At 51.0% G+C, this 16120-nt stretch overlaps 1 protein-coding gene across 3 annotated transcripts in view; it reads right to left on the reverse strand.

The window, feature by feature from the left end:
- ANO2 (anoctamin 2) overlaps positions 1 to 16120 on the reverse strand; it is a 334282-nt gene that overhangs the window by 215711 nt on the left and 102451 nt on the right. For all 3 annotated transcript variants that reach the window (XM_033404279.2, XM_033404277.1, XM_033404276.1), the window contains 3 exons: positions 8945 to 9000; positions 7774 to 7815; positions 1959 to 2023 (listed from right to left, as the gene is read on the reverse strand). In XM_033404279.2, coding sequence (XP_033260170.1) covers positions 1959 to 2023; positions 7774 to 7815; positions 8945 to 9000 — 163 coding nt within the window. The remainder of the gene's footprint in view (positions 1 to 1958; positions 2024 to 7773; positions 7816 to 8944; positions 9001 to 16120) is intronic.

A 16120-nucleotide genomic window follows, 5' to 3' on the forward strand; every position in this document is an offset into this window, starting at 1 on the left:
CCTGCCTCTGCTACCCACCTATGCCCCCAACGCCTCTGTCCCTTCCCTCTCTCCCCACTACAGTCCCCTCGTCTCTCTGCAGCAGAGTAAGTTCCTCACCCCTCTGGGTAGGCCACAGTCCCCCACTACAGCCCCCATACTACCTGTGTCCCATCCCCTCCCCTCCAGCCAGTGTCTGAAAGATGTCCGAGGCTCCAGGTGCGTCCGAGCCCCACAGCCAGGCCACTGGCACTGTGCAGCAGGTGAGGAAGCGGCAGTGGACAGCCCCCAGCCCCACAGCACACTGCACCCATCTGGACAGCTTTGGGCTCTGCGTCCTCGGGAACCGCCAGACCCCAGAGCCAGGATCTGCTCCAAAGGCACCTCTTCCCCCGCAGGTGAGGCTGCTCCGGGGGCTGAAACGGAGGGCACGCTGGAGCCGTTGCCCACTTAGCTGGCGGCCGGTCACCCGAAGTCTCTGGAGGAAAACGTGGGGCTCTCCGGGAGGGAGAATTTTTATTTTCTGGTATCGTATTTTTTCAAAAGGAGTGAATAGTTGGAGAAAACAGGCGACAGCGTGGGTGGCCACCAGAGAGGCAGAGAGGATGATCAAAGCCCACGAGGCACGGGGGAAGCAGCCCTGGTGTGGCCCAGAGAACAGTCTAGGTGGCCGCACCTCACAAAAGGCCGCCAGGGGACGGGAGGTGCAGGGTGAGGGGGCCTCGGTCACCGGCATTTGTGGCCCTGCTCCCCGACCCCAGCCCCTCGGCTAATGGTCTTCAGCTGGAACAAACACCTGCTGTCCAACTGAGCTCCCAGTTCCCTGGGAGGGCCATCCCATCTCTGCGTGGGAGGTGAGCCTGCCCAAACTGACTCCCAGCCTGCTGTCTTCTTCCAAGAAGAAGCTGGAATCCCTCCCTCTGGACTCGATCCTTCTGGCGGCCACCCCTCTCGCGGTCCCGGCCCAGGGTGAGCAGCCCGGAACACTCTCTGAGTTTGCTGGCTGATGAATCAGCTCATTAAAGTGAGCCACAGGTGACTGAGTGGCAGCGAGTCCACTATGTCAGGCACAGGGCCGAGGGTCCCCACAGTTTCCAAATAAGCGTGCTCTATCAATTTCCCCCGTAGAGCCCTAGCTCAGGCTCCCAGTTTCGGAAAACCAGGATGCCGAAGACCAAAGCGGGGACGCGACTTGACCAGAGCAACAATCGCCCCTAGTGGCCAAGCCTGGGCAAGACCCCAGTCTCCAGACCCCACTCAGCCCGGTGGTCCTCCACTGCACAGGGGTCCCCCAACATGCCAGCTGGGAAAGAGGTGGGGCTTCAACAACCCGTGGAGTTCCTAGAGCCCTCAACCCACTTGAGGCTACTCAGACCTACTGCCTTCTAGAAAGTTCTTTCAAAAAGCTTTTCACCCATGTTCTGTAGAAACTGGGGAAATTCCCAAGGCAATAGGGCATCATTTTAGGAGCAGCACTGAAGGGAGAGGTTTAGGACCCAGTTCTCTTCTCCCTTCCAATTTTTTGGAGAAGCCATAAAAAGCCTGCATTTCCACGCAGAGCAGCTGGCTTAGCCCTTATACAATGTGCCGGGTCTTCCCTTCTCTTGGTCAATACTGTGGCTACTTGGGAATGACCCAAGAATCTGCTTCACCCACGTTCTTCTCTAGGCAAATTTGAGGGACGATAATAAAAGAGAGAACTCTACTCACTCCTCTCCCCACAAGAGCAGGCAGGGAGAGACCACAGTGCTGAAGACCCCAAGAGGCAAGTCATGGAACATCCGTCCACATTACCTGCTGCCCCACAGCTGCCACTGCCCTCCCCCACCCAGGAGCTGGCTCCCCACCTGTAGGACACAGAGCAGGGGCGTCACAGCCTAGAACAGCCAAGCCCTCTGCTCGGCCAACACACTTCCAGGAGCCAAGACAGTCGGCAGAGACCTTCTGGGTCCTCCCAAGAGTCCCCTCCCACATCTTACCTGATGAGGTCAATAGGCTGAAACTTATAAAACACCCCATAGCGTGCCCATTCTTGATACAGCAGCTAGACAAAAAAAAACAGGGAACCAGATTAGAGGTACAGCAGACAACTATTCACCTTTCGTTATTCAGCTTTAGCAAGTCAACATTTGACACACACCCCTCCCCACCAAAGCCATCCTGGCAAGTCAAAATCGAATCCCCAAAGCCCAGCTTCCAGGAGAATTCCCATGAGATATCCACAGGGAGACTCCAAAGGCAGGAGGCTGCAGAAGCTGACTTGTCCTCCCCCAATAGCAAAGATGATCTTCCTCACACTCTGGGTGTGCTGCACCTACCAAGCAAAACCCCTCGCTCTTCACTCCCTCGCCTTGCTGAGTCCAGCCAGATGAGCCCTGGCGTTCATTGATTCACTCGTTTAATAAGTACTGACTGAATATCCACCTTGTGCCAGGCCCTGTCCAGACACTGGATAAAGCAGTAAACCAGACCAAGTCACTGCCATCATGGGGCTTATTACCCCTTGTGTGCAGAGACAAATATTAACTTATAAATGTCACGGAGAAAAATAGATCAAGGTAGGGAGGAGAATATGAAGAGCGGGGTAGGGTGCTATTTTAGACAGGATGACAAGGGAACACCATTTACAATAGCCAAGACACGGAGACAACCTAAATGTCCATCGACGGAGGAATGGATAAAGAAGACGTGGTGCATATATACAATGGAGCATTACTCAGCCATAAAAAGAACAAAATAATGCCATTTTGCAGGGACATGGATGGACCTAGAGATTGTCACACTGAGTGAAGTAGGTCAGACAGAGAAAGACAAATATCATATGATATCACTCATATGTGGAATCTAAAAAAGTGGTACAAATGAACTCATTGACAAAACAGAAATAGAGTCACCGATGTAGAAAGCAAACTTACGGTTACCAAGGGGGAAAGTGGGGAGGAATAAACTGGGAGGTTGGGATTGACATACACACACTACCATATATAAAATAGATGACTAATAAAGACCTACGGTATAGCACAGGGAACTCTACTCAATACTCCGTAATGACCTATACGGGAAAAGAAGCTAAAAAAGAGTGGATATGTGTATATGTATAACAGATTCACTTTGCTGTACACCTGAAACTAACACAACATTGTAAATCAACTATACTCCAATAAAATTTTTTTAAAAGATAAAAAATAAAATAACAAAATAATTTAGAAAATAAAGTAATTATTGATAGGTATTAAAAAAAAAAAGAAAAGGATGGCAAGGGAGGGCCTCTCTGAGGAGGTGACATTTGGGCTGAGACCTGAAGGAAGTAGGTGGTTATGTTGCAGCTAGAAGAACACTCCTTCTGTGCCAAGGCCTAGAGGAAAGGGCACGTCCTAGGATGAAGAGGGAAGCCAGAAGGCTGGTGCTGAGCAAGGGGAGAATCTTGGGACATAACCCCAGTTAGAAAGGACTGGCGGGGGCGGGGGGGGGGGCTTCCCTGGTGGCGCAGTGGTTGGGAGTCAGCCTGCTGATGCAGGGGACGCGGGCTCGTGCCCCGGTCCGGGAAGATCCCACATGCCGCGGAGTGGCTGGGCCTGTGAGCCATGGCCATTGAGCCTGCGCGTCCGGAGCCTGTGCTCCGCAACGGGAGAGGCCACAACGGTGAGAGGCCCGCGTACTGCAAAATAAAAGAAAAAGTCTGGAGTTCAAAGGAGAGTCCAGAGTCAGAGAAGACATGATTTGTAAAGTCATCAAGTTACGGATTCAACTGTCAAAGAGAGAGAGGTAGACAAGAGGCGTGACGCCGGGGCCCTGGGTGCTCCACCGTTCAGAGGTCAAGGTGATGATGAAGAGCAGCAGAAGCGCCAGAGGAACAATGGGACACGGCACCGAACTAGAAGTGGGTGGTGTCCTGGAGGCCAAGGGACCATGGGATTCCAAGGGAAGAAGGGGAGCATCTGGGTCAAATATGGCTGACGGGTCAGGCTGGAGGAGAACCAAGAGGTGACCTTGGACCCAGTGACCCATGGTTGACCTTGACAAGAGTGGTTCCAGACGGGCCAGATGGACACAGCAGAGGAGATCGCCAGGCAACCCCTGGAAGAGCTGGAGCTCCAGGGCGTCAAACCTGGAAGGTGATGCGACGATGCCTGCCCACCGCCCATGTGGCTCTGCCGGGCCAGCTCGCACAGCTCTGCAGGGGAGGGAGGGTGCTGTAGACCCTTCCCTGTCTCTACAAATGTTTAATCACACAGTTCGAGACCAGGTGGATCAGGCTAAGCCCCAGGTTTCAGGGTCCTGGGACAGACCGGCAGTCAACAGGGATGAGCCTGTGTGCGTCCAGTGCAAGAGGACAACCAGGGTAACCTGCAACAGTCCCTTTAAACCTGCAGAGTCTAGAACTTTCTAATGAGCTCCTAGCAAATACACTCTCTCCCTCAGAGTTATGCCATGCCCTCTTCACCTACCGGCCAAGCCTGCGAACAGAGCCAGGAGGCTCTGCAGCTCCTGCTCACAGAGCCTTATTTCGGAGGCCTCGGATGTAATTCCAAGGACGTGGGTCTGACCCCAAACCTTCAGGGCAGGAAGCAACAAGGGGACCACACCATCTGATGGATCAGAGCATACAGGAGGCCAGGTTGGCTTCCTAGGGTCACATCGGTCAGCTGGCTTAAGTATTTCATGGGACTATAAAGCACCCAACTGTTAAAACCATCTGCAACGCCAGAGAACGGCAAGATGCCCGAGACTCGGGGCCCCCCCTGAGGCCACAAGCTCCTCAGAGAGCAGCTGGACCTGGGACAGACAGAAAGACGCCAGCTGTAGCCGGCTCAGAGGCATTGATGGGACAGGGTGGACCAGGATAGGAGAGGATGGAATTCTACCTCTGGATCCTGCAATGACCTGTTGGGTTTTTTGGCAGGTCACTTCCCCACTAGTAAAATGGGAGTTGTGCAGGATGGGAAAACTAGTCCTCAAGTGAAACCAAGAAGAAAAGTACCTTTCCCGTCAGAAAGACAAGACTGACTTTTTAACTGCCCACTAGAGGAGATAATCATCTGCAAAAGCTGGAAAATTCAGGACCAAGGGTTTAGAAACTGCTGAAGTTTCTAAAGTTTAAGATGAGTATCTTCCAGGTTGTGCTTCGGGTTCCCTGTAAGTGGGCAGGGAAGCCACGGGGAGCTGCTGGGACTCAGTCAGCCCCTGGAAGATGGTGACAGTCCCTCCCCTGGGATGCCTGAGCAAAGCAGGTAAGTCTGGCGGATGTGGAATGAGGTGGGTGCTGGCAGTGGGAAGGGCCCATCCACACCCTCGCAGCCCAGCTCTCTAGAAAGGCAAGAAACCCCTGCTCTCCAGAGGGAGGGAGCCTCTCGTGAATTACCCTCTGGGAGGGGGCTGAGTCATCGAGACTGCAGGCCGCACTAGGCGAGCTGCGGGGAAGGAGATCGCTCTCCGCCTATGAGGCACATCCCCAGAACAGCCACAAATCGCAGGGAAGAAGGAGGCGAACCCCAGGTACGGGCAGGATGGGCGGATCACCCCTAAAGGCCCCCAGGGGGCGATCTCCCATCAGTTCTCAACCCTTCTCCACCTCCTCCAGCACCAACTTCAAGGGTTCTCCCTTGCACCCAACCAAAACCCTTCCCGCAGCCTCTGGAAGAACACTAGACTCTTACAATGTAACACATACGAATAAATGTGCTGCACATGTACAGAGATTTCAGCTGGTTCTTTCAAGATACCTTTTAGGTCCCACCCATATGCCTCTGAAGTGCTAGGAAGGAAGCCAGCACGGCAGTGAGAGGTCCCCTTGCCATACATGAAAGACCGTGTCCACCTGGTGGTGGCACTGGCTGGAATTTGGACACCAGGGTTTTAGTCCTGACGGGACAGTCTTTTCATGGACATCGGAACTGGTCTCCTTGCCGTGCTGGGTATCCGCTTCCCGAGCCAAATGGACAGAAAAAAGCTTTCACTCTCACTCCTGGTTTCTCTTATTTCCCATCACAGCAAACGTTATTTCCCTAACCATGACCCCGGCAGAGGAAAACAAGGAGGCCAGGACTGGCTGGCAAACCCAAGGAAAAGCCACAAGGAATGGGCTGCTTGTCTTCCAAAGACACTTGTCCACCTTCACCGAGCCACCACCAAGATGAGCTCTGTCCTGGCTGGTCTCTCTCTGCCTGCCAGATTCTACCCATCCCACCCTTTGGGGTGTGCACTGGGAGGAGGCAGCACTGCCTAAGCGAAACAATTCCTGGGAGGGAACATTTTGTTAGAAGGTTTTATTGTTAACGATAATATAATATCATTCCAGGCAAAGGTACATATATTTTGGATGGTCTACAATTTGCTTCTCTCTGCCTCTGTGCAGGTAACCGGGGGCAGGCTGAGTTTTCCCAGGAGTACTGGGTGCTCCTGATCTCTGGAATGTTCCTATAAAGTGTTCTACCTTGAGGGGCTGAGGGTTACCACCCACCCAGCAGGGGGTCACTTAGGTGGGCAGTAGGTGGTGATCGCTCTTTAAAGGGGAGTAATGTGACAAGAAAAAGTAGGCGGACAGAAAATGGCTGGGGCCAGGGAGGTGAGATGTGGGGAGAAAGGCTTCCTCCTTTTCCTTTAAATCTGATCCGGGACTTTTCAGGAAATTAAACACCACTGAGACTATTAGCATCAGATAGAAAACAGATGAGGTTAAAACATGGAAAAACTACAGCAGATTCCCTGGGCAGGCCGAGCAGGGGACATATGTAAGCAATCACAGCAGTATTTCTGGAAAAGGCCTTTATATGTTTTTAATACTTAACACTTCATAACAGGGACTAATAGGCTGGATAAAAAGAAGGTTGCTCAAAAGCAACTTGGGGGATGAATGATTTTCCAGACAGCAGAGTGTGGGGAGGGGGTACACGGGCTCCTATTCCTCATCCCGCCCACCCTCGCCCACCCTCGTCTGTTCACCAGAGTCGCTGAAGGCTGGGGGACCTGGGTGGGAAGATGGCAGGAGGGCGATGGCCAGACGGGCAGCCCCCACTAAAGAGGTTGGGTGATGCTCAGAGCATCGTGCCGTGGTGGGAAGGGTGGAACCCATGCTCCTAGAGTACCAGGAAACAGAAGAAACAGGATCTAGATGGAGGGCTGGGGACAAGAGCTGTCCAGGCAGGAGCTGTGACTGGCATAGGGGGGATCCTCCAAAGGGACCCTTTTCCCTCCCTTAAATATAACCTATTTCTAGCCGCCCGGAATATGCAGGTTTCTCATCTATCATTTGGGAATGGCTGTACCCTACCTGTCTGCCTCGACAGAGAGGATAAGAATAACCTAAGGGCGACCCTCCCCAAACAAGCCATAACGGCATGGATACTGGTATATTTTTAGCAGGAACACTAGATTTGAGGGTCAGAGGGGCACTAGCCCCTTCTCTGTTTATGGTAGCAGTGTCATCATGGGCAAGGTGCACAATCGTTCTGTGCCTCAGTTTCCCCATCTATCAATGAAGGGATCTGGATGCTCAGTGTTTCTCAGCCAAAGCTCTCTTGTCCTCAGGGGCAGGGACACTGCCTCTGTGTGTGACTGTGGGATGTATTTCAGGATGGTTGGCAGCACCGGTCCACCGGGCACTAAATGTCAACAGCACCCCCATACACAGTCACGTCAACGACCAGAAATGCCCTCACATTTCCAAACGCCTGGGGACAGCGAGCTGTGGAAGAACAGCTAGGAATAGATAAGCAGTAAACAGAACACGCAGGACACGTCTACGCAGCCCCCCACTGCCGCGTGGTCCTCGAGCGCAGCATCAGGCTGGCTTACCTTTCTGTCATTCACATCATCTCCTGGACTATCATATTCACCCTGTAGGAGGAGAAAGCCAATGGAATGATCAAAAACAGAGACAGGGTTTTCTTTTAAATTTTCTAACGTTATCCCTTTCTTTCATTCCCATTTAAGGAAGGTGAAGAGCATGACATGTAAGGAGACACCGGTCCGCTTCTTTGGTCGCCATCACCTGCTGTGTTTCCTGTGGGCAGCTTCTCACCCAGGGCAGCTCCCCTTACAGGCCTCAGAGACCCCCCTGCACCTCCTCACAGCAAATGCAACAGCAGAACCCGACCTGGAAACGGACTAGCACATCAGGAAAACACCCCTGCGCCCTGGCCATACCCGGCAGAACCTCAATTCGCGTGTGCCCACAGCAAGGATGCTGGCGAGGAGAAAAGGTCACCTGGGAAATTCCTGCGGGCACTCAGGGGTCCCCACCCCAGGGGTCTCATTTGGTACCGCTGCGGGGTAGATGCTAAAGCGACCGATGGGGTGGACAGGGCAGCCTGGGGGCACCGAGTTCACGGGCCAGTTCAGTTCCTCACGAACCACCTTGAAGAATATCACTGCATTATGTTATAGGATGCTTATAACATTCCTCGCAGCCAAGAAAAGCTTTAATTACAGTCTCTCCGTTTTCTTAACCAAACAACAGTATAAGGGATTTTGAGAGACATCCTTAAAATATGTCAAGATAGAAAAAAGATCTGACACTTAATACATCCTCGCATAGGATGAGGAATTTCATATCCACACAAAGCTATCACATATAAAATATCACTTTCAGTCATTTGAGGGCCTGACGGTCCAGCCTGTGTTATTATCCAGGTCTGGGACTTGCGGTCCCCGCTATCCACCCACCCTCCCCATCTCCCTTTAACCCTCCACACGCCGTTATCTGTCTTCTCACACTTTCCTCAAAAACAAGGCAGGGAGTGCAGGGAAGCCCAGACAAAAACCAGTTCGTTCTTCCATCGGGGAAATAACGGAAACAGTTTGAGACAACTGGCAAAAATCAACTGGGGATTATTTTCATTCACAAGTGGTCCGGAGCCAGCCCAGGTGGTTCAGCGTCGTCATTCCCTCCTGCCTCCCCGCCCGTATATCCACCGCCATGTCGCCTGCAGTGTTCACCCTGCTGACTGATGGAGGCGGTACTCACGTCGTGCAGGGGGTAGGCAGCCTCGTAGATATTATTTGCTATCAGAGAATTAATACCTGCAGAAGAAGGAAGATGAAAACGGTAACTGTAGGGCAGGGGTTTCTCAACTTGACCTTGGTCTTCTGATAAATACTAATTCCCCCAGCCCCACCTCTCAGCTGAGAAGCCCTACCCCTCCAGATCCTCCCAGTCAAGAAGTTCCTTTCGGGCTTGACTTCTCAGCATAAGAACAGTATTTTTTCATTTCCCAAATGCAAAGTTATGATTAAATAGCAGATACGCTCTCTCAAACGTCACGTCCGTCCTGTCCTCGTACACTCAGATCCCTCTGGTCCCGGAACCCTCACCACCACTGCCTCCATGGCCACAGCCATGTGCTGAGAATATCTGTGTTCAGTGCCCGGCATAGGAATGACCACAGGGATTACTGTAATTATAATCAATAAACATGTCCGTCAGAGCATCCCACCGCACTTCATCTGAACTCACTTCCGGCCCCTCCCTGTTCCTTCACGAGGCAGCGTGCATTATGGTCCACGACTGACCTGCCTGGACCATTAGATCCCTAGGGCAGTGTGACCTGGGGAACTCCGGGTGTCCCCATGACCCTTTCAGGGGGTTCATAAGGTCAGACTATTTTTATAGTAGTACTAAGACACTGTTTGCTTTTATACTCCTATTCTCTCACGAGTCTACAGCGGAGTTTTGTGACCTGTGATGACATCATCCCTGGACAGCTAATGGAATGTGGGCTTGCGTATCCTTGTACTTTAAACTTTTCTCAATTTTAACTTCAAATATAACAAATATTGATCAATATAACGCACCTAGATGAAAGCCCTGCAGGCGCTCTCGATAATTTTTAAAAGTGTAAAGAGGTCCTGAGACCACAAAGTTGGAACACCGCGTGACAGGGGATCCATTTTTTTTTTAATCCCGACAGTATTCCACAGCACTGGGCACACACACAGCAGACCCTACTCAACAGATGTTACGTGAAGGAGTGGCTCCATCCCTGTAACTCCAATATACTCACCACAGAGAAGCTCCTGTCCAGCACAGAGCCACTACTACTCCCTCATTTCATTCACCTTTGGATTCAGAGACTATAACATGCCCTGTATGTTCTGTCACTCCGGACAGTCTGCCCTGGGTTGCTGGCTCCCAGATGGAAGGGATCGTATCTCATCAGCTCGAGGACCCTGCCTGCGGGGATGCACATTCAGTGGGGGGCAGGGGGGCGGCAGGGGGCGGGGTCTCTGATACACAATGATTTCCCTCGTCTCAAGCACGCTTTCTGCCCTGAACCATTCTTTCCGGAGACGCTGTAGACAGTAGTGTGAAGAGGAGAAATTCGATTTTGGAGGGAAACACCCATGACGTCCAAATGCTAAGTAATCTGCATTTGCAAACGAGCCTGGAGAGACGGGCCAGGCTGCGTGACAAAGCTAGACGACAGCGACTCATGAAAATTCATGGTTTTCCACCTCCCGCACCCAGTCAGTGCCCCATCGCGTGCCCGGAGCCTCAGAGGTTCTCAAACAATCCTCCTCCCTCCATCAGCCTCCTCTTCCTCAAACCATGCCCCTATTCCCCTGGGATGCCAGAACGGCTGGCCAGGGGCCCACGTGGGAGCAGAGGCCCTCAGGAGGCTGCAGGGGCGCCTGGCAGAAGCGGCCACTCTTCCAGTGAGTTGAGAGCTGAGATTTCAGGGCTGCGGCGTCACCCAAGGGCCAGTCCTTTCCTGATCTTACGTCTCCTCCTCGGCATGCACAGAAAACATCAGAAATAACTGGGGGGAGGGGGCGGAGATGGGGGATGGAGGGTGGGTATAGGGAGTTAAGGGTTGGGGAGAGCTGCCCCGGGGCTGAAGGAGCTGCAGATTCATCTTCCTCCGAGGACTACAATTTCACTCTGAGCATCATTAATCAGTTCAAGAGCCATAACCACAGCAACGTGTAGCCACCCTACGATCATCAAGGAGAGGGATCCAGAGCCGGGAGGGGGCGGGGGGTGGTTCAAAGCTGTCGACATGGATACAGGCTGAAGCACCACAGGCGGGCAGGGCTCCAGCTAGACCGCACCCCACGCCCTACCCAACCCCATCCCTGCACCCATACCCACCCCCTGGTTGCCAAGGCGGCAGCATATACCCTGAAGACAGTCGCCACACTGCGTGGGAAAGTTCAGCAGGTGTGGAGCTCCCCTGCTCATTCTCAGCTTTGCTTAGAGGAGCCCAGCGTCTGACAGCACTGGGCCGACAACCTGAACTCCTGGGTCCTGCCACCAGAGCTTCAAAAAAGATCTCGAACCGTCGGAGGTCTAAAGCTGTGCACCCTACGTCTCATCTGGAATAAAGTTCCTTGGCACTGAATGTCAGTTTCACTTCTAGAATGCTGTCCACGCCTTGTTTGCTGCCCTCCGAAGGCCTGCAAGGTACCTGAGGCAGGGGGCACGCCCCCCTCACTGGAGTCTCCCAGGGCTCCCGCCTCACTGCTGCGAACACAAAAGGGATACGGTTGTTACCCAAAAGAGTAAGCAGCCCTATGGCGAAAGTGATCGCAGCATCTCTTCCCGTGTATCACGGGCATCTGCATACCCGCTACTCCAATTTTCTTTGGCAACCCACGCTGATGAAGGAAACTTAAACTCTGGTTGACTAGTCTGCTTCGTAAGGGAGGAACCAAGATGACTCAGGTCATCAAACCTGAACTGTCCTAAACCAGCTAGCCAGAGCTTCAAGATGCTGTCGTTGACTGTGTCTCTGCCCCATGGCTGTGTACCTCCCCCTCTTCAGGTGGTATCTTATGGGCCATTCCGTCAGTGGCTGCTGGGCAGAGGGAGCAGATGGTACACGAAAGGAAGAGGAATGGGGAGGGGGAGAGGCAAGTGGAAAAGTAACTGTTCATCCACAACTTCATCCAAGAATGGGAACTGCTTTGGCCTCTCAGCCACAGACTTCAGACACCAAGATTCTACCCCCAAACAAGCATGGAAATCAGTTTGAAAGAAGAAAATAATCAAACTTTAAAAAAAAAAAAAAAAAAAAAAAAAAAGAGTCTCTGCTTTGAAAATTGAAATTCTGAATTTTTCCTTTCTTTTCAGCAAAAAGGGCTAATTGGTTCCATCATGCATCCTCCATCTGGCCATAACGGCAAAGCTTTCTTCTTCAGGATGACTTCCAAAGTCCTTCCTCTCTGCTCTAGACCCAGGGAGAGAGATCTGAGACCCAATCTTTTGTCCTCCTACTCCCAGAAGGAGAGCCAGCCAGAAGCAGAAAGCACTGAGAACATTTTCCTTCCCCTCTCGCCCCAAAGAGAAGCAGGGCCTTGGCCCAAACAAAGCATGGCCCACCGAGGACTTCTTTACTGATCCCCAAAGTCCCTTCAGGTCACCGGGTACTTCACACCTGTTGCTTAGAACCACAATTCCCCAGGGAAAAGGCTCACATTTTCTCTCTGCCCAGCACTGGCCACAGCTCTGCTGATTCTGCCAAGCCCAGCAACACTGGGCCTCTGCAAATCCGGGGTCAGGGTCAAGGACCAGAGCAGGGTGGGCTCAGGCCCTGGGACTGGTACCTGAAAACACCCTCGGAATATAAAACCTAAGGCCTCGCATTTAGCTTCCAAGACATCTCTGGTTTCCTGGACACAAAGGCTGACCCAAAGAAAGCACAGTTTCTGGTCCGCCTCCCAAGGTGAGAATCTCACGAAATCTACAAGTGCCCCCGAGTGATAGGGACTGCAGCTCTGCCCCTCCAGGCCAAACACCAGGACAGGTACTTAGAGAGATGATGCTCAACTCCCGAAAACTCATTCGGTTTTGATTCCCCCCAGAACAGGGCCCAGTCTGCCCGGCGTTCTGCTTTCATCCCTGTATTCCAGCCGGACATAAATCTAAACCAGAGACCCCCAGACAGTGCACTGAACAGAGACTATATTTACCCATCACCCAGTTGTCTTGACATGTGCTTAATTACTTAAATGCCTTTAATCCCAAGCCTTTTCTTCTGACAAAATATAAACCAGTTCAGCTGGATGAATGATAAACCAGATGTTTACACCACACAACATGATCTGGCTTCGGTCAAAGTAATTAAGACATCGTCTCCTGAGTAGGGAGGGGAGATGCCCAAAGCATACATTTGTTTAAAGGCTCTGACACCGAAATATCTAGGAAAATGGAGCTCCACCAAGCTGTAATTTTCTGTCCATGAAAAGGCAACAACTTTCACATGAAGAAACAGGAGAGGCGTCAGTCAAGGAAGCTTGGGCTTCTTTCCACGGTAAAGCGCACTTGAAAGGCATTCCAGAATGGGGTGAACTGGCCCAGTCCTGAACCCGACCGCTGACCTGACGTTACGTTGATTAGGAGGCACCCTCGGGCTGGGCCAAGCTCGTGATGACTCGCAGACTACCACCACCCTGCGGACCCCAAACTCACAAGTACTTCCAGGCTCTGGACGTGGCGTGTGTATCAGCCCACCATCCCTCACTGCCCAGGTAAATAAAAGGGAAAGGGCGAGCGGGCTCTCGGGGAGGTTCCAGAAGAAACCCCCCAAATTAAAAGGTAGACAGTCACCAAATGCCGATCCTTTTTCGAGGTCGGCTCCCCTTTCTTTGCCTTCTTCTGCTAATTTTTATCCTGCTGCCCCTCCTTTCACCAAAGAAGAAAAAAAGTAAAGAAAAGACAAAAAGGCGACAGGAAGTCCAAGAGACCCTACTGCTGGCTAGGACTCTGAAAGGAACCAAACGGCGAACGTCCATATAGCAAATGTTAGAAAGACCGCAACAAAGATTAAGCCCTTCACAGAGCAGGCTTGGTTTCGTTCGAGGACTTCGGGGAAGCGACATTCAGATGCCCAGAAGGCCAGCACGTGGACTACCCTTCCCACTCCCAGACGCAGGCAGGGCAAGAAGCCTGTGGCAGCCCATCCTGCACTCACATCGCTGTCTACCTTTAGAGTCCCTAAGAGTCACCTGGGGAGCGGGTTGAAAATGCAGTTTGGGACTAGCAGGTGCAAACTAGTATATACAGGATGGATAAACAACAAGGTCCTACTGTAGAGCACAGGGAACCATGTACACAGAGGGTAACGGCTCTCCCGCTAATTCCGGGTCACGATGCTACCTGGCATCCCCAACTGCCAGGCCGCACCTTTGTACATGGTCTTCTCTGTTGATATTCCTGCCCTGAATGGTGGTCATGTGAGTGTGTCATCTGCTCCTGTTGGGACCCTAACCTGATTCTCTGGAGTGGTTCCCTTTCTGTCTTTTGTATCATTTGCTTTCCCTGCATGCATCTCTCTCGCTAGACAGCCACGTGGCTTATTCGTTCTTCTCAAATGCCACTCAAATGTGAGCTCCTAAAGGCAGGGATCTGTGTCTGTCTGAGTCCCTACTCTAGTCCCCGGTTCTAGAACATGAATGATACGTAGAATACGAATAAATATTTGTTGAATGAACGGATGTCACAGTGGGAAGACCTCAGCTTCCACCTTCGCTGGAAAACCTTTCCCAATAACTTCATCCATTTATTAACTGATTAATTTGCAAGAGCACTGAAGAAGAGTCAAGAAACTCGGGTTTCCGTCAGCTCCAAATCTCTAACCTTGGGCTCGAAGTCAATCTCTCTGTTGGGAAAGTGGTTAATATCTAATATCCGTTGAACCTACTCTGCATGGGAGTTAAAGGACCAAAGGAGACTAAAGAGTGTGAAAGTGCTTTGCAAAGCATACGATGACACACATGCAAGGGGTCCTTACTATCTTGGTTACAGGAAGACCTCATGTGTACAGAGATCTCTTATCTGGTTATCTCAGCTCTCACAACAGAGAACCCAGAAGAAAAAGTATCTCAGTCTCAGGCAACCGACTCCCTAAGGTTACGTACCTAGCCCAGCAGAATCCTCCAGATCCTTCCGCAACGCCTTTTCGCTCTCTCTTTACCCCAAATTCTAATGAGTTGGTTTTTCTGTGTCCTAAATAGCACGGCAAACCTTGAAATAGCAAAACTCAGGGAGGGAGGTCACCAGAGTCAAGAATCCAAAAACATCAGAGACTGGGGGGCAAACGGCCCTAATAATACTTAGGTAATCCTTGAGGAAACTTGAATAACCTTATATTCTCAAGGATAATCCTGAATCCTACAGAAAAGCTTACGTTTGCCTTTCTAGAGAGACCATATGTTGATACAGTCTATGTAAGAAAGCAGGGAATTTTAGAGAGACTTTAGAAAAATTTCTATGTAAGAAGATGTTGCTGAGGACATGAAGTGCTACACCACTGACTGTATTCCCCTCTCACTTTGGTTCAAGGTCAAATTTGCAGCCCAACTGCAAAAGTTAGGGGGTCGTATGGTTTGCATATCTGTAGTCTACTTTTTTTGTGTGTGTGTGGTACGCGGGCCTCTCACTGTTGTGGCCTCTCCCGTTGTGGAGCACAGGCTCCGGACGCGCAGGCTCAGCGGCCATGGCTCACGGGCCCAGCTGCTCTGCAGCATGTGGGATCTTCCCGGACTGGGGCACGAACCCGTGTCCCCTGCATTGGCAGGCGGACTCTCAACCAGTGTGCCACCAGGGAAGCCCTGTAGTCTATTTTTTCCTCCTAGTTTCAACATTCTATTTTAATTTGTGCTTTTCCTGTTTCTTATTTCTTTATTTATTATTTATATTATGCTGTTTTATTGTTTTTCTTGTAAGTCACCTCAGAAATTTTGTGGAACAAGACGGGACTATAAATAAATCAATACATACATCTTGTATATGCAGCATAATGCTTTGCAAAGTAGGCATTCAAAACAATGTATTTTCTACAAAGAAGAAAGTGACAATACCAGATAAACGGGAGTGATTCAGAATTATTATCATCTTTAGTTTTATTTTTCCATCTTCTATTTCTGATCTTTATCATCTTTTCCATCTTCTAATTTCCACTGTAATTGAGGACGATGAGAAAGGGAGTAAAGCTTTGTAAACTGGTCACAAAAGTAACGACCACATAAAAGGCAATTCCAAGGCTGAAGGATCAATGAAAATGCCTTGGAAAACAATTCCGCACACAGTCCTGTTCTTCCTTTTTCTTTTATTTTTATGAGGCAACCCTCCTCTGGAGGAAATCTAAGCCAATTCTAAGCCCATGTGTGTTTCTCTATAAAACCAGAGAGAAGGGCAATAAAA

This window comes from Orcinus orca, chromosome 11, assembly GCF_937001465.1.
Source record: "Orcinus orca chromosome 11, mOrcOrc1.1, whole genome shotgun sequence".
Lineage (NCBI taxonomy): Eukaryota > Metazoa > Chordata > Mammalia > Artiodactyla > Delphinidae > Orcinus > Orcinus orca.